The sequence below is a fragment of the Carassius carassius genome, chromosome 21 (assembly GCF_963082965.1).
Source record: "Carassius carassius chromosome 21, fCarCar2.1, whole genome shotgun sequence".
Taxonomy (NCBI): Eukaryota; Metazoa; Chordata; class Actinopteri; order Cypriniformes; family Cyprinidae; genus Carassius; species Carassius carassius.
Window position 1 is genome coordinate 7119923 of NC_081775.1, and position 22193 is coordinate 7142115.

The 22193-nt window shown below is 44.3% G+C and overlaps 1 protein-coding gene across 1 annotated transcript in view; it reads right to left on the minus strand.

Annotated features, from left to right (window-relative positions):
* The window catches only part of LOC132097427 (protein dispatched homolog 3-like), a 43791-nt gene that overhangs the window by 20550 nt on the left and 1048 nt on the right, over positions 1 to 22193 (minus strand). Inside the window, exons 2-8 of the mRNA XM_059503132.1 lie at positions 21041 to 21260; positions 18986 to 19122; positions 14229 to 14363; positions 13966 to 14126; positions 12448 to 12587; positions 5462 to 5550; positions 5116 to 5280 (exon numbers count right to left, since the gene is read on the minus strand). Of these exons, the coding sequence (XP_059359115.1) occupies positions 5116 to 5280; positions 5462 to 5550; positions 12448 to 12587; positions 13966 to 14126; positions 14229 to 14363; positions 18986 to 19122; positions 21041 to 21260 (1047 nt within the window). The remainder of the gene's footprint in view (positions 1 to 5115; positions 5281 to 5461; positions 5551 to 12447; positions 12588 to 13965; positions 14127 to 14228; positions 14364 to 18985; positions 19123 to 21040; positions 21261 to 22193) is intronic.

Genomic DNA, 22193 nt, shown 5'->3' on the forward strand with positions numbered 1-22193 from the left:
CAGAGTCCTCCAGGGCGGGGCAGAAGACCATCACAACCGTGTAGTCAGGGCGAGAGCCCCCCAGGGCGGAGCAGAAGACCACCACAACATTGTGGTCAGGGCAGAAGTCCCCCAGGGCGGAGCAGAAAACCACCACAGCCGTGTGGTCAGGACGAGAGGCCCCCAAGGCGGAGCAGAAGACCACCACAACCGTGTGGTCAGGACGGAAGCCCCCCAGGGCGGAGCCGAAGACCACCACGTCCTTGTGGACGAAGTCAAAGTACTCCAGAACGGAGCGGAAGACCCCCACAACCATGTGGTCAGGGCAGAAGGTCCCCAGGGAGGAGCAGAAGACCACCACAGCCATGTGGTCAGGACCAGAGCCCCCCAAGGCAGAGCAGACCTCCGTGCGGCTGGACCAACGGGACGACGAAACTCTGGTAATCCCCTGGTGTCCTTACTGGATTCCAGAAGATTGGTGCTGGCCTGACACTGCTCATGAAGATCATTGGTGACTTGTATTTGCTCATGAAGATCAATGGTGACTTGCCTTTGTTCATGAAGATCACCGGTGACTTGACTCAGTCCTTGAAGATCACCGGTGACTTGACTCAGTCCTTGAAGATCACCGGTGACCAGCCTCAGTCCTTGAAGATGGAGGATCAGCGGTGGCCAGCCCTGACTCTGGAGGATCAGCGGTGGCCAGCCCTGACTCTGGAGGATCAGCGGTGGCCAGCCCTGACTCTGGAGGATCAGCGGTGGCCAGCCCTGACTCTGGAGGATCAGCGGTGGCCAGCCCTGACTCTGGAGGATCAGCGGTGGCCAGCCCTGACTCTGGAGGATCAGCGGTGGCTAGCCCTGACTCTGGAGGATCAGCGGTGGCTAACCCTGACTCTGGAGGATCAGCGGTGGCTAGCCCTGACTCTGGAGGATCAGCGGTGGCTAGCCCTGACTCTGGAGGATCAGCGGTGGCTAGCCCTGACTCTGGAGGATCAGCGGTGGCTAGCCCTGACTCTGGAGGATCAGCGGTGACTAGCCCTGACTCTGGAGGATCAGCGGTGACTAGCCCTGACTCTGGAGGATCAGCGGTGACTAGCCCTGACTCTGGAGGATCATCGGTGACTAGCCTTGACTCTGGAGGATCAGCGGTGACTAGCCTTGACTCTGGAGGATCAGCGGTGACTAGCCTTGACTCTGGAGAGTTCACTGGCACCTGACTCGACTCTGGAGAGTTCACTGGCACCTGACTCGACTCTGGAAAGTTCACTGGCACCTGACTCGACTCTGGAGAGTTCACTGGCACCTGACTCGACTCAGGAGAGTTCACTGGCACCTGACTCGACTCAGGAGAGTTTACTGGCACCTGACTCGACTCTGGAGAGTTCACTGGCACCTGACTCGACTCCGGAGAGTTCACTGGCACCTGACTCGACTCCGGAGAGTTCACTGGCACCTGACTCGACTCCGGAGAGTTCACTGGCACCTGACTCGACTCCGGAGGGTCAACTGGCACCTGACTCGACTCCGGAGGGTCAACTGGCACCTGACTCGACTCCGGAGGGTCAACTGGCACCTGACTCGACTCCGGAGGGTCAACTGGCACCTGACTCGACTCCGGAGGGTCAACTGGCACCTGACTCGACTCCGGAGGGTCAACTGGAACCTGACTAGACTCCGGAGGGTCAACTGGAACCTGACTCGACTCCGGAGGGTCAACTGAGACTCTCATCCTGTGCAGCGGCGCTGGGCAAGCAGCCATCTTGGGCCATAACTCTGGACAGGCGGCCCTCTTGTACTGTGGTGCTGAGCTGGCGGCCATATTGTACTGTGGCGCTGGACTGACGGCCATCTTGTGCTGTGGCGCTGGACTGACGGCCATCTTGTGCTGTGGCGCTGGACTGACGGCCATCTTGTGCTGTGGCGCTAGGCTGGCAGCCATCTTGGGCTGTGGCGCTGAACCGGTGGCCAATTTGGGCATTGGCGCTGGGCTGGCGGCCATCTTGTACTGTGGCGCTGGACCGGTGGCCAATCTGGGCATTGGCGCTGGGTTAGCGGCCATCTTGTGCTGTGGCGCTGGACTGACGGCCATCTTGTGCTGTGGCGCTAGGCTGACGGCCATCTTGGGCTGTGGCGCTGAACCGGTGGCCAATTTGGGCATTGGTGCTGGGTTGGCGGCCATCTTGGGCTGTGGCGCTGGAACGGTGGCCAATTTGGGCATTGGCGATGGGTTAGCGGCCATCTTGTGCTGTGGCGCTTGGCTGGTAGCCATCCTGGGCAGTGGTGCTGGACTGGCGGCCAACTTGGGTTGTGGCGCTTGGCTGGTTGCCATCCTGGGCAGTGGTGCTGGACTGGCGGCCATCTTGGGTTGTGGCGCTTGGCTGGTTGCCATCCTGGGCAGTGGTGCTGGGCTGACGACCACCCCGCCGGAAGAGACAGAAGTGGCTGGGGCATCCCACCGAAGCCGATGCTGCAGGTAGCGCACGAATTCCCAGAATTCCAGTGTCTCTAACTGCGCCATCTCCTCCTGAGACACTGGATCATCCAGCCCGCCATTGAAATAGTCCTTGAGGGCCGCATCGTTGTAGCCCATGCCCTCGGCCAGGGACCAGAACACCTGAGCCAGGGCACCCACTTCATTGCCCTCTTGGCGGAGGGCGATCAACCGAAGGTACTTGGTTCGCCGCTCCGCCATCTTGGCTGGGGAACGGAAAAATGACATACCGCTGGTTCCTACTGTGACGGAGTCCTTCTGTCACGATCGGCGTTACAGGAAACACAGGAGAGGGAACCAATTGCAGGTAAGTCATTTATTTAAAGGGTAATCCAAAGGGGTAAACAGTCCAGGCAGGGTCAAAACCAGAATATCCAAATCCAACATAAACAAGACACGAAGGCAAGGCAAGGCAAGGCAAGGCAAGGCAAGGCAAGGCAAGGCAAGGCAAGGCAAGGCAAGGCAAGGCAAGGCAAGGCAAGGCAAGGCAAGGCAAGAGGCGACGGACATGAATAATCATAGGACATTAAACAAGGCCCCCGTAACACAGACTCAGAGAGACCGGGTATAAATACACAGAAGGATAATGAGGGAACAGGAGACAGGTGGGGAACAATCAATTACTCAACAAAGAGGAAGGTGACCAAATAAGGGAACAGGAAGTGATAAGGTGACAGACACCGTGGGAAAGGAGGACACCTAGTGGAAACCCAGGGAACACAACCCAGACACTGTGACACCTACATTATGCATGACTGTAATTGTTACTGTCTCTAAGTCAATAATTATAGCACCATTGTATCAACAATGCTCAGGCTGCTCACCTAATAAGAGGAAACAGCAGTGGTGGCCTGGGAGAAACCTGGCTCTAATTTAGCTTATTGACATGTATGCAGCTGCATACATATGCATTTTCACAAAAGGCATTTCTTACTATGCTCCAACATGCTAATACAAGCTTAATTGCATTGTTGCAGACACATAAGGGATGCAGTTCATAGCTCCTTTGTTTTAACTGTGAATAGACTGACCTTGATACTAAGAACAAATTAAAAGAGAGTCTGAAACAAAACAGCAAGGACATTTTCATCTTACTAATGTACAAATTGTGTGTACATTAGCAGAAAAATCTGAATCTGATTAGCAAGAGTTCACTATTGTACTCTTTGTTCAATTGCAGATAATAATTTTTCAGCCATTACAGTACATAGTACTATACTATAATATACTATACTATGTAGAGTTATAATTAATTCATAATTTCTTTTCTTTAGCTTTAAAGAGGTAAACTTATTTTGATGTGTTGACTAACATGTAAAGTACTTGATTATAATTTTAACTGTAGTGAGTCATTCAATATTACACACAGTTAATTTATTTTAAATGTATAAAATTGCAACTTCATAATTACGAATGCATACTGTAACTACAAATACAAGTTTCAGTAAAAATGATACAAGCTGCCTTATATAAGTATATTATAGTTTGTTATAAATGCTTGTCAGGTACATTCAGCAATGTCACTAACCATATTTCAAAGACAATAGAAGTAATAGAATTACATATAAAGATATAATTAAGTCCAACTTTAGTTGATAAAAAAGCACTCTAAACGTCAGTTAATTGCAGTTAATATCAATTTAAACTATAATAAATTTTCATTTAATTGAAATTAACATACAGTTAAGTGTCCAAAACATTACATTCAGTTCACACTCAAATATATTCTTAAATATTTTATATCTAAAATAGGCCTATACCAAAGTGTACTTTATTTTCACAAGGGCAAACTAACAAAAGCTAAGTAAATCTGAAATTGGACGTTACAGTATCCTTTAGCAAAGTACTCAAGGACAGCCAGTTTACATGCTACTAAATGACTGAAATTCAGCTCTTACATGCTATTTTATATGAAGCTCACAAACACTGGCAAATCACCTTGATTACCTTAACTCTGTACCATAATTTGACATAACTTTGCATCCAGACAAGATGATAAAAATCTGTGCACAACTCCAGTAAGAAACTTAGCGTGTATTCATACCAGGAAAGTCCGCTAGTTCACTTGCTTTGGTCTGGACAAAATACAATATTAATTTTTTTTTTTTTTGGTTCGGTGCTGTTCACGTTCACATAGACCTTTTTGCAAGTGAACCAGAAACTATAAACAAAACCACATGTGAGCTTAAGGTCATCCATTCATTGGTTTATCCATTCAACCATACCATAGTTTGTTTGGAAGTGGACCGAGACCACCTCTTCAGCTGGGTCTCGGTGCGGTTGTTTGGTCTGCACCAGAGTGCGATTTGCTGTCTTCACACCTGCCCAAAAGATCCGCATCAAGGGGGCAAACGAACTTGAGTTCAATTTAATCAAACCAAAAAAGACAGGTGTAAATACAATTTTAGAAGCCTGTGAATCTGCCTGTGAAAGAGTGAAAGGTTTCAGCCAGCTCTTGTTAGTTTTGTGCGTGACTTACATCAGACAGTTAGCCAATGCTCTGTGGGCGGCCTGTGAGAGCATTGTCTGTGACTGAGAGCATATGAATAAAGATGCTTAACTAATGTGAGAATTATGAAAGCATCGTTATCTCGTCTTCTGAGATAAACCTCTAAACATTCCTAATCATGACGAGTTTTACTAACCTATAATGGTTTTCCGTTTCTCCACTACAGGTTCTGCGACCCAGTGTCTCAGGAGCTTCTGAAGGCAAGCGCTGACCACCCCTACACTGTCTTCAGAGGACACGGCCAAAGGAGCTTCAGCCGAGAGTGACAGCAGCACCGCATCGGATTCAGACTCATACACACCTGCGCAGAAATCAACAATACAAGGAGTGACTCGACAGCTGAATGTGATGATCTGAGATAATGCACCATGGTTTTTATCATGAATGATTCATTGGTAAACAGTATTCCAAAAGTTCCAATATTCCAAACTGTGTCAAATGTTTAATCAAAATAGCATTTGTGGTGATGGCATCATCATTACCTGGTTCCAATTCTACTGTTATTAGAGCAACATCATCTTCATCTGAGAGCGGACTGGGGCTGGTGGACAGTGTAGTCAGAGTGGTCCACCTGTTAGGGTTAACAGTCTCAGGGTTGAAGGCAAAATACACACACAAAAAAGCAAGTAATCGTATGTAAATGTCAATGTAATTGCTTGGAAAAGAGTGGCCAGCAACAAATTAATTTAAAAGATCCAATTCAAAATAAAGATTCATGAATCAGACATCACTATTTCTATCATGGGTAATATCTGGACTGCTTTATGATACATTATGGTCATTTGGCATCATTTTTGAATCTTGAAAGGTTATATATATATTCAGTAAATCTGGAAAGAGTGACCAGCATGTTGAAAGGAAAAAAAAAAGAAAGTCTTACAGGGTTAGAACGACATGATATTATTGATAAAAGAATTAGTCTTTGTTCAAATAAAAGTTCTGTCACCATTTACTTATTTTCAAGTCATTCCAAACCTTATGAATTGATGTCTTCTGTGGAGCACAAAAGAAGATATTTTGAATGCTGTGCTTGTCAGTCTTTTCTATAAAATTACAATAAATGGGCACTGTAGCTTTCAAGCTTCAAAAGCAATGCCAAAGAACCATAAAAGACATGTATCTGACTTTTACAATAGCTTAATGTGAGACATTGTACACATTATTCACTAATAACTGTCCCCCAGCAATGAGCTGTTAACTTTAAAAATACAAATCAAATACTTACTAAAGTCTTAATAAAATACCATTCATTCATTCATGCAGCATTTTCTTTTTTAATCTTGAAAGGTTTCTTCTCCATTCAATGTAACTGCAAGGAAAAGAGTGACCAGCACAATGTAAGAAAAAAATTGCAAAAAGGTTTGGAAAGGCATGATGTTAATAATGACAGTATTTGTTGTTCTGGGTGAACTGTAACTTTAACCAGATAATTTACCCAAAAATTAAAATTCTGCCATCATTTACTCTCTTTCATGTTCCAAACAAGTTAGGGTTAGGGTTAGGGTCCTCTGTTAAACACAAAAGAAGATATTTTGAAGACTGTGCTTGTCACTCTTTTCCAAGCAATTACCATGAATGGGGAATAAGGCTTAAAAAACAAAATAATAAAAATAAGCATAAAATTCCATCTGACTTGTGCGATAGCTTTATTTAAGAAACGTCTTGGTTACGTATGTAACCCTCGTTCCCTGAAGGAGGGAACGGAGACGTTACAAACGGGATCTCGCCCGAGAGCCCAATCACCTTTGAGTGGTACAAAACGAGCCAATGGTACACAAAGTACCTTGGTCTACGGGATTTGCAGCGCGAGCTCTGCCCCGCAGAGCGGGTATATAAGGAGCAACGCGAGCAACTCGCATTCAAGTCTTCGCTGAGGAGCCGAGCCAGTGACCCGGCCATTCAGCGGAACAGCAATGTGGCAAGGGGACATAACGTCTCCATTCCCTCCTTCAGGGAACGAGGGTTACATACGTAACCAAGACGTCCCCTTTCAGTCGGTCAGGTTCGACATTACGAATGGGGTCCCTTACAAAACGCCACATGGCTGTCTTCCAGCGACCCGTGTGAGTGATAGCACCCTGTCATAAGGCCAGCACGAGTGAGGGCCTATAGCTCACACAGAATACACTGGGTATCATATTCCAGCTGGACGTATGCTAGCAGGCTGTCTGCCCGTGGGAGGACTTACAGAAGGCAGGTATCCACCAAGGTGGTGATACATAAGAACTCTGAGGTACCCAGCCCGCAGGGTGGAAGTTTCAATGACAGAGCTGGCAAGGGGCTTGCCAAGGGAAAGACACATGCTGCGGAGAGACTTACTGTGGACATACACACGTGGGATTGCCCAGAAAAGGGGAATCACAACAAATGGAGGCACCTAGTCCCACACAGGGCTGACCAAAGGGTATGTACGCAAGTGTTGGACATTAACAGTGCTGCCCAGGGTTCTGACTGAGCAACTCACCTGAGGGGAATAGCGCACACATCCAGTCCGCAGAGTGGAATGGCGCAGCAAGCGGATTGACACTGAGCAGGTCCTTACTGGCCCGAAGGGGCGAATACCCGGGAGGACATGGGCTCTACACAGAGATTATAAAATCTCGCAAATGTGTTAGGTTTCGCCCAGCCTGCAGCTCTACAGATGTCTGTTAGCGAGGCGCCATGCTCCAGCGCCCAGGAGGAAGCTACACTCCTAGTTGAGTGAGCTCTCACCCCTAGGGGGTATGGCAGGTCTTGAGCCTGATAAGCCAGGACAATAGCATCCACTATCCAGTGGGATAACCTCTGCTTGGAGACAGCCTTTCCCTTCTGCTGGCCTCCGTAACAGACAAAGAGCTGGTCTGAGGTCCTAAGGCACTGAGTTCTGTCCATGTAGGTGCGGAGTGCACGTACTGGACAGAGCAGCGCCAGGGCTGGGTCTGCCTCCTCCAGGGGCAGCGCTTGCAAGTTCACCACCTTATCCCTAAAAGGAGTGGTGGGAACTTTGGGCACGTACCCAGGCCATGGTCTCAAGATAATGTGAGAGTTAGCCGGCCCTAATTCCAGGCACTCTTCGTCAACTGAAAATGCCTGCAGGTCCTCGACCCTCTTCACTGAAGCCAAAGCCGTCAGGAGCGCAGTTTTCAAAGATAAAAACTTTAGCTCTACTGAGAGCAAGGGTTCGAAGGGAGCCCTCTGCAGTGCTGATAGAATCACTGGGAGGTCCCAAGAGGGGACTTGCTGAGGGCGAGGTGGATTGAGCCTCCTTGCTCCTCTCAGGAAGCTGATGATCAGATCGTGCCTCCCAAGAGACTTACCTTCAACAGGGTCATGGTGAGCCGAAATGGCGGCCACATAGACCTTGAGGGTGGAAGGAGACAGCCTTCCTTCCAACACCTCCTGAAGAAAGGAAAGCACTGACCCAATCGGACATTTCCAGGGGTCCTCACGCGTGAAGAACACCAAGTGACGAAGAGGTTCCACTTCAAAGCATGTCAAAGCAGGCGTGTCTGGTGGACATGGCTCTAGCTGAAGTGATTGTAGCTACCACCTGTGGTGGCAAGGTACCTAAACCTTCAGTGACCTGTCCAGAACCCACACATGTAGCTTCCACAGATCGGGACGTGGGTGCCAGAGGGTGCCCGTCACTGAGAAAGAAGGTCCTTCCTCAGAGGAATTGGCCAGAGAGGGGCTGTCGCGAGGAGTATAAGTTCGGGTAACCAGGTCCGGCCAGGCCAGAAAGGCGCAACCATGAGGACCTGCTCCTCGTCTTCCCTGATCTTGCACAACATCTGTGCAAGAAGGCTCACTGGGGGAAACGCATACTTGCGCAAGCCCAGCGGCCAGCTGTGTGCCAGGGCGTCCGTGCCGAGAGAGCCCTTGGTCAGGGAGTAAAACAACTGGCAGTGGGTACTTTCTGGAGAGGCAAACAGGTCTACCTGAGCGTCTCCGAAGCGTTCCCAAATCAGCTGAACTGACTGGGGATGGAGTCTCCATTCCCCGGGGCGAGACTGCTGCCGTGAGAGCTCGTAGGCTGCACGATTGAGCCTGCACGGAATGTCACGAATCGACCTCAAATGCTTGTGACTCCACAAGAGGAGATGGCGAGCGAGTTGCGACATGCGGCGGGAGCGTAGACCACCCTGACGGTTGATGTATGCTATGGTCGCAGTGTTTTCCGTAAGGACCAGAACGTGCTTGTCCTTCAGCAGGGCCCTGAAGCGGTGCAGAGCAAGCCGTACTGCTAGCAACTCGAGGCAATTGACATGCCACTGAAGTCAGGGTCCTGTCCAGGAGCCCGACGCAGCATGCCTGTTGCACATGGCACCCCAGCCCGTGGCAGAGGCATCTGTTGGCACAACAACATGTCTGGACACTGGTTCTAGGCGCACGCCGGCCCATAGAAATGAGGGGTCCAACCACGGGGTTGAAGTTTCGGCAGCAGGCCGGATTGATGGTCACTCGGAGCGTGCCCTGTTGCCATGCCCATCTCGGGACTTGGTCGTGAAGCCAGTGCTGAAGCGGTCTCATATGGAGTAACTCGAGCGGTATGACCGCCACCACGGACGCCATATGCCCCAGGAGCCTCTGAAACAGTTTCAGTGGAACCACTCTCTTGCCCTCGAATTGTCTCAGGTAATTCAGCAGTGACTGCGCGCGCTCGTTCATAAGCCACGCGAACATGGCGACCGAGTCTATTTCCATACCGAGAAAAGAGATCCTCTGCACAAGGGAGAGATTGCTCTTTTCCCAGTTGACCTGAAGACCCAGTCGGGCGAGGTGTCTGAGCACCAGATCCCTGTGCTCGCACAACCACTCTCGAGAGTGAGCTAGGATCAGCCAGTCGTCGAGGTAGTTGAGGATACGGACACCTTGTTCCCTGAGAGGAGCCAGGGCTCGCTCCGCGACCTTCGTAAAGATGCGGGGAGACAGGGCCAACCCGAATGGGAGAACCTTGTACTGATATGCCTGCCCCTCGAAAGTAAACCGAAGAAACGGTCTGTGTCGAGGAAGAATGGAGACATGAAAGTACGCGTCCTTCAGGTTGATCGCTGCAAACCAATCCATCAGACGAATGCATTCGAAAATGTGCTTGGGCATTAGCATCTTGAACGGGAGTCTGTGCAGGTCTCGGTTCAAGGCAAGCAAGTCCAGGATTGGCCGTAACCCACCTGTCTTCTTGGGTACTATGGAGAAAGGGCTGTAAAAGCCAGACCTCATGTCAGCTGGAGGGACCGGCTCTATCGCGCCCTTTGCCAGCAGGGTCACGACCTCCGTGCGCATGACAGGGGCATCTTTGCCCATCATCGTTGCGTGGACACCCCGAAACCTGGGGGGACGTGGGGCGAACTGAATCGCGTAGCCGAGCCTGAGCGTCCGGATGAGCCAGCGGGAAGGCCTGGGGAGCTCTAGCCAGGCTCCCAGAAACCGAACCAGCGGGGTCAAGGGGACTACAGGCGTACCCACGGTGGGGCAGCGTGGTGCAGCAGACAGCCCCGGCATGGGAGGCATAGCGTCCCTTAGCGGGGGCGGAGTGCGTGCACTCGTCCGACTCCAGTAGCAAAGAGGGCATGAGAAGGCGAAGCGTTCTCGAGCCGGCTTTGCATGGAAACTGGCAAGGGGAGAGGAGAACAAGAGCGGCGAGGAAGCACGTCGCCAATGGTCGTTCATGGCCTCTTGGGACCCGGAGGTAGAGGAAACAGCTCTTTTAGTGAAGGTTTGGGTACCACCGGCCGCAGGGCCAATGGCGGAACAAAAAGAAAATGAGAACTGTGTCTAATGGCCTCAGACTGCTTCTGGGTGGCAGAGAACTGCTGGGCAAAGCTCTCTAGAGCTCAAGAGGCCATCCTGGGAGACCGGGGAGTTGAGGAGCTGAGCCCGATCAGACTCCCTCATGTCTGCCAGGTTCAGCCATAGGTGGAGCTCCTGGACCACCAAAGTGGACATCACCTGACCCAAGGAGTGCGCAGTGACCTTCGTCGCCCGGAGAGCGAGGTCGGTAGCAGTGCGCGCCTCCTGCAAAACCCCTGGGTCAGCACTGCCCTCGTGCAGCTGCCGGAGCAGCTTGGCCTGATAGACCTGAAGAGAGGCCATGGCATGCAGGGAAGAAGCGGCCTGGCCCAAAGCTCTGTAAGCCTTGGCCACAAGCGTGGATGAGAACTTACAGGCCTTGGAGGGCAGCTTGGGACCGCCACGCCAAGCGGAGGCGCTCTGTGGACACAGTTGCATCACAACAGAACGCTTCACCGGGGGAATCCCAGCATACCCCTTGCCCGCCCCGCCATCGATGGCAGTGAAGGTGGAGGAAGTACCAGAACGGTTTTGGGCAGTTAAAGGTGCCTTCCATGAACTGGTTACTTCCTGGTGCACTTCCGGGAAGAAAGGAACCAGAGGGGGGTGCTGGCGATCCTCATGAGCAGCCCCCAGGAACCAATCATCCAGCCTCGAGTGCTCGGGACAGGGCGGAGGATTCCACTCATCTCCCGAGGACTCAAGCCCGCCCTGTGATGCAGTGATCGACATACGGTCTTCTTCGCGAGCCCCGAATGAGATGTCAGGAGCCTGAGAGGGTCCAGCAAACTCATCCGGAAACTCAACCGGCTGCGGCGTATGTGAGGGGGGGTGTGGCCCGAGGAGGTTGGCTCGTCGGGGAAGCCCACACAGTAACCCTCAGATCACCCTGGCCACCAGCCGAAGTAGCCCTCTTACGAGAAGAGCTAGAACGGGGTGTGGCAGAGGGGACTCTATACCTTTTAAGGTAATCGAGTCTCGATCTCAATGCCGAGATGGTCATGTCCCCGCAATGAGTACATGAGCCATCCACGAACGCAGTCTCAGCGTGCTGGAAGCCCAGACACGTGACACAGCGATCGTGGCCGTCACGAGGAGCGATGTATCGACCACACCCAGAAACACACGGGCGAAATGACATCTTTAAAAAGACGCAAATCAGCCCGTATCTCTTTTGTGAAAGAAATTTGCTCTTTCAGAAGTGTTGAAGCGCTCAGGGGAACGCGGGAGCTGTCGCAGGAAACCCAGATGAACCGCTGAATCGGGCCGTCACACCAACACCAGCTCTTGCTTGTAGCACTCCGGTGAAAACAGCACGCGATGTGCTTGGCTCCGAAGCGAAAGCTTGAATGCGAGTTGCTCGCATTGCTCCTTATATACCCGCTCTGCGGGGCGGAGCTCGCGATGCAAATCCTGCAGACCAAGGTACTTTGTGTACCATTGGCTCGTTTTGTACCACTCGAAGGTGATTGGGCTCTCGGGCGAGATCCCATTCGTAACGTCGAACGTGACCGACTGAAAGGGAACAGACAAATCTCTTAGTTTTCCCATGAGAAAATGTTGAGGTATTTTGACCAAATTTGGTAACCAAACAGTTTTGGTGGATATTGTCTTCCAATGTATGCACCCAAAAAAGAACAAACAAAACAAAAACACTCAAATTCTCCAAAGACATTTTGGAAGAAATAACACAATCTACCATTTGGGACAGGTGTTGGCATGGGCAGCTCCACACTGGCTCCAGATGCAAAGGGCAGCAGGCATGAGAATGGACACCCAAAGCCAGCAGCAGCTCACAATAAGAGACATGAACAGACCGAAGTCATGAACCGCTGGGATCTAATGATACATGCAAAACAGATAAAGGTCACACGTAAGGTGTTGTCCGAATTTTTTCACTCCATTGCATGTTTTAAAATAAATTAGTGGGATCCTCATCACGCCAGACTACGCTACTAAATAAACATGAGTCAGTGACAGAAACATAAAAGCCACATGGGTACAAAAGCTACCGTGAATAAAATAAGACCCTCTTTAAAGATAAAGCAATGTTCGACTGTCTACTCTACATGTTCTTGCAGCTTGTTTCATCATTTGTGCTCATGGTGTTTATTTTTTGATTGATGTTAGATCCTGAGCTTCAAAGTAGGAGGTCACATACAAATCCTCAAGTTCACTCAGAACTTTAGCTTGTTTTATCATACCACTTAAAGCTTTGATGACAGGAAAGTTATAGAATGTAGAAGTCGCAGGTCGTAACTGAAAACAGAATTTATTTTTAATTTTTTTTTCATTGTGTAAAATTGACAGTCATAGAAAAAAACTTGTCAGGGAATTGATGTCACGACCATGAGCACATTGACATATGCATGTGTAGTATTTAGCAAACAACCCTGATGATCAACACTGTGAATTACATTAGTATGTTGAGGTTAGCAAATCATAACAGAGTTCATTTATACAGTATAATACTTACTGGACTGAAGCAGCTTAGGTTCACTTAATACATACAGTTGAAGCCAGAAGTTTACATACACCTTGCAAAGTCTACAAAATGTTAATTATTTTACAAAAACAAGAGGGATCATACAAAATGCATGTTGTTGTTTATTTAGTACCGATTTCACAACAGAAAATAATAGTTGAATTTATAAAAATGACCCCGTTCAAAAGTTTAAATACACTTGATTCTTAAGCTGTCAAGTGAATGACCTGAATGATCCACAGTTTTTTTTTTTTTTTTTTTTTTAGATTTTTTTGTGATAGTTGTTCATGAGTCCATGGTTGTCCTGAACAGTTAAACTGCCAGCTGTTCTGCAGAAAAAAATCCTTTAGGTCCCACAAATTCTTTGGTTTTTCAGTATTTTTTTTTTTTGTATTTGAAGGCTTTTCAACAATGACTGTATTATTTTGAGATCCATCTTTCACACTGAGGACAACCGAGGGACTCATATGCAACTATTACAGAAGGTTCAAACACTCCCTGATGCTCCAGAAGGAAAACCATGCATTAAGAGAAAATTTTTGAACAGAATGGAGAATGGATTTTTTTTTTCATTTAGTACTGCCCTTCAGAAAGGCTATTATATCATATGTGAGGTTTAAAAGTACAGCAGTAAAAACAGCCTGTGCAAAATTGTTCAGAAAAACTACAATACAACTGATTTTGCTGCAAGAAACCTTGACTAGCATGCTTATTCTGCTCAGCTGACTGCACCTGTGAGAAGGTGTTTGCAGCATATGCTGCTGCTGTTGTGAAAGACGTGAGGAACGTGGCTCGGCCTGCTGTCTTTATTGTGTAAATCATACGCTGCAGTGAGCAAGTCAAGTGGGCTGACTGTCTGAACGTGCTGATGAACACAAACACGTCATCCACACCTGGAAGGAAAGAAAGATAAAGATTCAACTTAAGATGGTACAGTAGGACCAATCTATATGTTAATTTACAATGCTCATAGGTTGATGTTTTAGTATTCTCACCAATGCCTATGATGACGAAAGCTGCCACTCCATTGAGAATGCCGAGATATTTCACTCCAAACACCACATGATACAAGAAGAGTGCCATGAGACAGCTCAGACCAATACTGGCCAAGCCAAAGAACGTCAGAAACACTGCAGAGAAATTAAATGGACAGTGAAGCTTAAATTCAAATCAAGAAATTACTGTGCTTCCAGTGCTGGAAAAAACTATTTTGGGAGTATATCTTGCCAACTTGCTACTCAGTTCAAACCACAGTAAATGTCATCTTTGGTTAGCTGTTCCCACCAAGATATAAAAAATCAGCTAAATGATTCTTTAAAAGGGTTGCATTGCAATTTGATAATTGCACGTGCAATCGGAACAGTATTATCAGGCACTGAACTTATATAGATAAGTATAACTTACTTCTATTAGTTTCTAAAGTCTTTTAATTTTCACTAAAATAATTAATATAACTAGAAAACATCTATATTATATGCACTTAAAAATTATTTTATTTTTATTTAAGATTTTATTAGGTTCACCAAGGTTGCATTTATTTGATCCAAATACAGTAAAAACAGCAATAATGGTGAAATATTATTACAATCACACTTTTCTATTTGAATATATATTTCTAAATGTAATTTAATCCTGTGATGAAATGCTGAATTTTCATCATTATTACTCCAGTCTTCAGTGTCACATGATCCTTCAAAAAATCATTCTAATTCAGCAGCATTTATTTAAAATATAAAGCTTTTTTGGCTATATGAAAATCTTTGCTGTCACTTTTAATTATTTATTCAGTGTCCTCACTGAATAAAAGTAAATCTTTCTGACATCAAACATCTTAATGGTAGTCTAACTTAGTCAAACTCAGTAATAGACAGCACAAATTTGAAATTTTGCTATAGATCTTTCACAGAGAATCAGTGAACATTTCTAGTTCTTTTAATAAACCATCCAAATTGAGCGAATAACTAAAATGAATGGCTGCACACAATAAACTGCTAGCAAAAGTACCACTAAAACATTAGCCTGTTTACCATAAGAATTACATTATTTTGATAACTGAGCTACAGTAATGCTACAGTATTCAAAAATGTAAGTTTGCATCAGTACATCAAGCTAATTGCTCCAACACTGAGTTCACCAAGGCTTTACTGTCAAGTTTGAAATACGTCACCATTTTACAGCACAAGATGTTTTATGTGCTTTCACGCTTTTATCCCTGAATTAACAAAAAAGTAGCACTCTCTGTTCTGTGGCGAAGAGAGAGTGCTAAAGGTTTCGTAACAAACATTCCCAAGCTGAGTGGAACAACAGCATTTGAGAGCTCTCTATTGTTTCTCTTACAAGGCAGCACATTGTAAATGCAGCTGACATCAACGAATTTTGAAGGCTCAGGGAAGGTTATATGATATGCAGATAAAGCACAGAGGTCAAGTTACCTAATGTGAAAAAGCGTCATTGAGTTTTTTTTTGTAAAAATGTCAAATGGAAAAGTGGAGCTCCATTTTCCATTGTCCAGACGGTTGTTGATGCAGCAGCTGTGAGAAAATAAGCCTCATTTTAACAATGTTCTGACAAAAATAGTATAATGACCTGAATATACCAAGAAAAGCAGCTGTGGAGCTGAGAGACAGCCAAATCAATAGGATTTACTTGATGAATTTGCACAACAACCAGTTTGTACACCTTCAAGCCTGTATCGTCTTGTGCATTTAATAGATTCCTAGCTGAAATACATGCTTACTGCTGTGTCTAATTAAGTCATCCGGCACAAAGTTGTAAACTCCTGCTGCTGCATGTGTGGGCTGTCTGTGCAAGTTCAAGACATCAGTCAGATTTCATTTCAGAAAGATCTGTTGACACATATGTTGACTCAAAGCATACTGAGGCCTTTCTTCACACTAGAAAATGAAATCCAGTTTCAATTTCAATGAAAAAAAAATCATAAAAACATTGAATCATATCTGCTACAATATTTCAGCAAGGCTGGAACCATGTATTGATCAGTCAGTATCCATCGGTATCCATCAAATATACATTTTTAAATTGTACAGCACTTTACAATAAAAAACAACACAAATTGGTAACAATATTAATACATTTAGTATCGAGAACTAAGCATTTTTACAGCATGTATTTTTAAATGTATTATTGTTTATTGATAATTACTTTTTTCATAATACATAAGCCACTCTTAATTTAGACGACTTGAAATTAATGAGAAAAATAAATAGTAGTATGTAGTAGTTATGTGCATTGTTAGTTCGTGATTAGCCTGATTATATCAGACTTCGTACTTCCGCTCAATTTCAGTTTGCTTCTGTACTCAGTCTGAGATAGCGAACAATCTCCCAGTTCTCCTCCGGCTCCAAAACAGCCGGCCAATCAACGAACAGAGGGCGGGCTGAAAGCTGTGACGTAGACGCTAAGCGCCGAATATAGGATAGTAGTTTAGGTTAGGGAAATCGAAAACGGACACGGAGACACAAGATGCTATTCGCTCTGTTGTGGAGAATATTCCCGGCATTTGCCAACTGAAGCCCAAACAAGAACCGTGTTTGTTTCACATTTTGAATGGTGGTGAAGTTGTGGCCCTACTCCCAGGTCCTGACAGGTTTTGGAAAAAGTTAAATTTATCAACTGTTACCGATCGTTAGCGAGAAACTGGGGAGGCCAAAGTCCGGCAAGGCGATAATTGTGATCTGCCATTTTTTTTCGCAGCATACTGTACCTGTGTTTACAGTGGAAATTTGAAGCGGCTGAGCCGGCAAATAACACACGTCATAACCAAACATTATATGATTGGCTTATAGGTAACCAAAGATTTTAAACTTCAGACAAGCATGCCCCCACGAGACTCTGACTATGAAGCAAAGCGAAGTAGCAATGTTTGGTATTTCCAGGCTAGTTCATGATTCCTAAAATAAAAAATACAATAGACAGTATGCACTCATCAATTAAATTCTACATTCAAGAAATCAATACTAATGTGGATTGATTCTCTCTTCACAGCAGTTCAGTCAGTGTACTGTTTGAGTAAATGAATTACTCCAGGATATTGGTTTGTTTGAACTCAGAGGGACTGTCAACCACATTAAAAAAGTTAACAGCTTAAGTCATTTGTGAATTAATGCGTATTGGAGACGCGAACCGTTTAAAACGATTCAGTTCGATTTGGTGAACTGGTTCAAAAAGATCCGGTTACATCAAATGATTCGTTCGCGAACCGGATATGACAAACTGCTTTGTTTTGAACTCTCTCACAACAGACATGGAAGAGAAGACAAAGCTGAATAAAGTCGTAGTTTTTTCTATATTTTAGACCAAAATGTATTTTCGATGCTTCAAAATATTCTAACTGATCCTCTGATGTCACATGGACTACTTTGATGATGTTTTTCTTACCTTTCTGAACATGGACAGTATACCGTACACACAGCTTCAATGGAGGGACTGAGAGCTCTCGGACTAAATCTAAAATATCTTAAACTGTGTTTGGAAGATAAATGGAGGTCTTACTGGTTTAGAACGACATGAGGGTGAGTTATTAATGACATAATTTTCATTTTTGGGTGAACCAACCCTTTAATAATATTATTTAATGGACCTGAGCTGGCATAAACTGACAATGAAAAGTTTTAAAACTTTAACTTTAACTAACGTTGACAAAGATGGATGAATCCTATAAGAAATTAACAGCTCACCGCTAATTAATTTTAATGAACACATTAACTAATGTTACCTTATGGGAGCTTATTATAATGTGTTACCATAATAACAAAGTACAATAAAACAATTTGTGCTATTTGCTCCTGGTTGAATTAAATTATAATGAATTTAAAAGTGAGGAATTAAAAGTGATTATGATAATAATTTAAAATAACTTGATACCAGTCTGCAATATCAACCAGCATAAATTAGCAGTACCTTTTCATTAAGTGAGACATTTTTCCTTTAACCCTATAATGCAATTCAATCTGATTTGTAATTCAAAATATGGGCAAAATGTAAAAAATCCATATAAAAATACATTTGTATTAAAACAGCACATAAGCCTTGTATTATGGAGTGTACTCCTGAAATAACTGCAAGCAGCTTAAAAGCCCTGCACATTCAAGTTCAAAATGGCTGCGCCAGCTCTTGCATTAAAAATAAGCTTCATAGATGTAACCTGCAAAAAGACTCGCTGAAAAATCCTGACAGCAAACATGCAATAAATATAAGTGCTCAGACTTAAAAGTGCATTACCGCCACCTATCTCTCAAGTGGACCATTGACACTCTATCTACAATCTCCACTTGAGAAATAGGTGCCGGTAATGCACTTTTAAGTCTGCGATCTGCCATAAAGCAAGAAGAAGAAGAAGATGCCTCACACTCCTGCTGCTGAGAATGCGCTCAGGAGGATGCACTCCGGGGAGTTCTAACAGTTTGGACATTGTGTGAATCAGACGTAAAAATCTATATAAATACTTTTTAAAATACGTTTTTTGTCTTTACACATCAATGTTTGTTTGTGTATGTTTGTGATTCCCATCCCATTCACATCAATTATAAGACTGAGAGACTGCAACGGCTTTTGTTAAAAATCTCAGTTTGTGTTCTACTGAACAAACAAAGTCACCTACATCTTGGGTGCCCTGGGGGTAAGCAGATAAACATCAAATTTTCCTTTTTGGGTGAACTATCCATTTAACTACGCTAAAATCACTGTGGTGTCTGCAGGTTTATTTGATTAGAATGCTTGGGCAGTGTCTTACCAGAAAATGAGGTGAGAACGTACACAAGGACAGTAATGCATCCCCCACTGAACAAAGCCAGCAACATGTCACTGTGAAAGGTCTTCCGCACTTCATCGTCGAATAACTCCGTACCCCCATACAACACCTTCACTTTACTGAGAGAGAATCAAAAAAAAAAAAGAGATGAGAGAGAAGGATAGTCAAGATGGGTTATGGCTGACATCAGTCAATATGTTACAATAGAAGGACTAGATGAGTGGGATGAGAGACAAAATGGAGATGGGTACACATTAGTAGATGCAAAAAGATTATCTAAATTACTTTGTGGGGCTATTAAAGGAGTTATTACAGTATCAGAGCTTCAATGAATGCCTATTCTGCATCTGGCCACTGGCTTATTTCTAGGCCTACTACAATTATTGTCATCCTGCGGTAATGGCTGTCATTTGAATAGCATCTGTTTACATTCACTGTCTTGACAGCAGTAAGAATATTAGGAGTGTTTTGCAGATGTAATAAAGCTTTGAGTCATTGTCTCTGATTCATGGCAGGTTTCGTTTCAAAGTCTGATCATCCTTCTGGGGTTTCATTTGCATAAACGACTACAGCTAAAATCGAAGCCTCTGACTTTTGTCACTCACACTATAAGGAATACTTTTTGACTTAATAGTCTCCCATTGTGTGTTTAATAATTTATCTATAACTCGTTAGTTTTGTGTTATTAAAGCGAACAGTATCTTCAGCTGCTTCACAGAAGAGCAGGAGGACTGGGCCATGATTCATTACTATTATGCCATTGAGGTGGTCCTCGTAAGTTCATGGAGCCATTATGGATGTCAAATTTATGAAAGCAAATTTTGCCTTATGACAATTTTCACACACACTTTAATTTTAATTTAATACATTATATCACTTTTAGAATAAAATGCCATGAATGGAGTTGAGGAGTTTATTCATGTTACAAAACTGATTTTGGAAGAGATTTTGCATGGCAGGGAAGCCTCATGTTTTTAATTTATGTGTGTAATCTGAATTGCATGAATATATTTTATGAAGAACAACATTATACAGACTTTCACACTGAACCGTAGCCCTGATTGCAATTAAAACACCATTCTCTGCACAATAACATTAATCTTCTCCACTTTGTGAAGTATATTTACTATATTTATTGTGCTTCCAAAAAAAACCTTCCTTAATACAATAAATTAACCTGCAGAAATTAAACTTGATTTATAGTATAAACAAATATGAATTTCCCAGTGGGATGAAAAAAAGAATATTTAAAATATGTTGTCTGAAAAAACTAATGTTTTGTAATTATATCTTTAAGAATTCTTTTTAAATGTTTCTTAAAAAAATATATATTTTTTTAGCAGTGTAATATGTCACTTATCAACTTGGCAATATGCATATGGACATTGCAGATATATACAAGGTGGGGAATAAAGCTTCCACCAACTGGGATCTAAGTCAATTTCACACATGTTTCTATTCAATATGGACTACATTCTAATCCTCAGTGAATTTCGACAGATAGCATCATTTATTAAAAGCAATGGTCCAACTTTGTATTAGGTGCCCTTAACTACTATGTATATTACATTTAAACTAACAGTTTGGAACAACACACTTATTGTGTACCTACAGTACATGTTTTTACAATTTACTTAAAAAAAAAAACAGAATGTAATTACATCTGTAATAACTTTCTGTAATTACATGTATAATTACACTGTTACACCTTAACCCACCCTTAAACCTACAAACTACCACCAAATCTGTCCCTAACCTTACCCGTATCCCACCTCAATAGCAGAAAAAAAGTTTTGCAATACAGTATGAACACAATAATTACAATGATAAATGTTTGTTTCACGACAAGCTCTAGTATCCAAGCACCATGTATAATGCTCCACAAGCAATCATGAATCTCATGCTGAATTCCCTGGTTTGTATGTTTGTTAAATCGATTTTGTTTTAATTGACCATTCATGGTATTAGACCAGACAAATAAACAATAAGCCTTCTTGTTTAAGTGATCCCAACACCAGCTGTGATCGGAACACCCACCTGGTGGATTGTTGTGACAGTATGTCCGCATACTGCACCACAAAGTCTCTGAAGAGACATCTCTGTTCGAGAGGTCTGTCTTGAAGAGAGTAGAAGGAGGGAAGAGGAGCTCCAAAATGGATCTCACTGCGAAGAAGAGAAGACTGAAGCTTGTCCGGTGTGAGTGTCTCATCAACGTACCAGTAAAATTGCGGATGAGTGATGGCCAAGCTCAGGGCACCTAAGAATAGAGGATATTACAATCAAAAAAGATTTCAGTTTTCATTGGATCAAAATTGTGAAGGGGGCATTGACGTTAAAAAAGTCACTATTTGTGGTTACTCTTTACAATATATGTAGATGGGTGTCCAGTCCTGCTTCAAAAGGAACACTTTCCTGCAGAGTTTGACACTTCGCAGGAAGTGTTTTTTTTTTTTTTTTGGCATGCAATGACCAATTATAATGCCGAATCTGCCATTTTTGTCTGACAAACAAACCAGCCTGGAGAGTACATCAACGTCGGTGGACTTGAACTTGAAAAATAGTGTGTATTGAGGTTTTTCTTTGGTTGAAATAAGATACCTTCTGATTTTCATTCAAGTTTTTGTCATGCTATAACTAATAAAGAAAAAGAGATGATTGGTTCACATGCCGCTTAAACTGAGGAATTACAGTGATCTGTCATGACACATTAAAGCTACAAAACAATATTTATTGTTTTAATTTCTTTTAAAAAGACAAAATTGAAAGCCGGGACTTGGTTTTATACCTAAAGTAACCTGCTCTGTCTTGTCTGTCAGCGTGTTGTCAGATTCCTCTTTGCTCTGCAATGTTTTTTGCACTGAAACAATTAATAAAGGTCTTTAGGATCATTGGAAACTTACAGGTAAGTGTGTATAGGATATAGGTCTATAGGATATTGGCCAACCAGGAGCAATATTGGACTCCCCTGTTATATGTTAACAAAGGCTAACCCTACTTGCAAACCAGGCCATTCCAGTTTAACCTGGTACAGCTGGTGTGTTTCTGCTCCAATATGTCTCTTAGATCAGCAAAGTCCAACTTTTAAACCAACTTGGACTAGCTAGAAACCATAAAGAACCAGCTGCAGCTTATCTGCTGTAATTAAGCTTCATTTTACTCAATATGCCTTCCAGCATTCAAAAGTATTCAA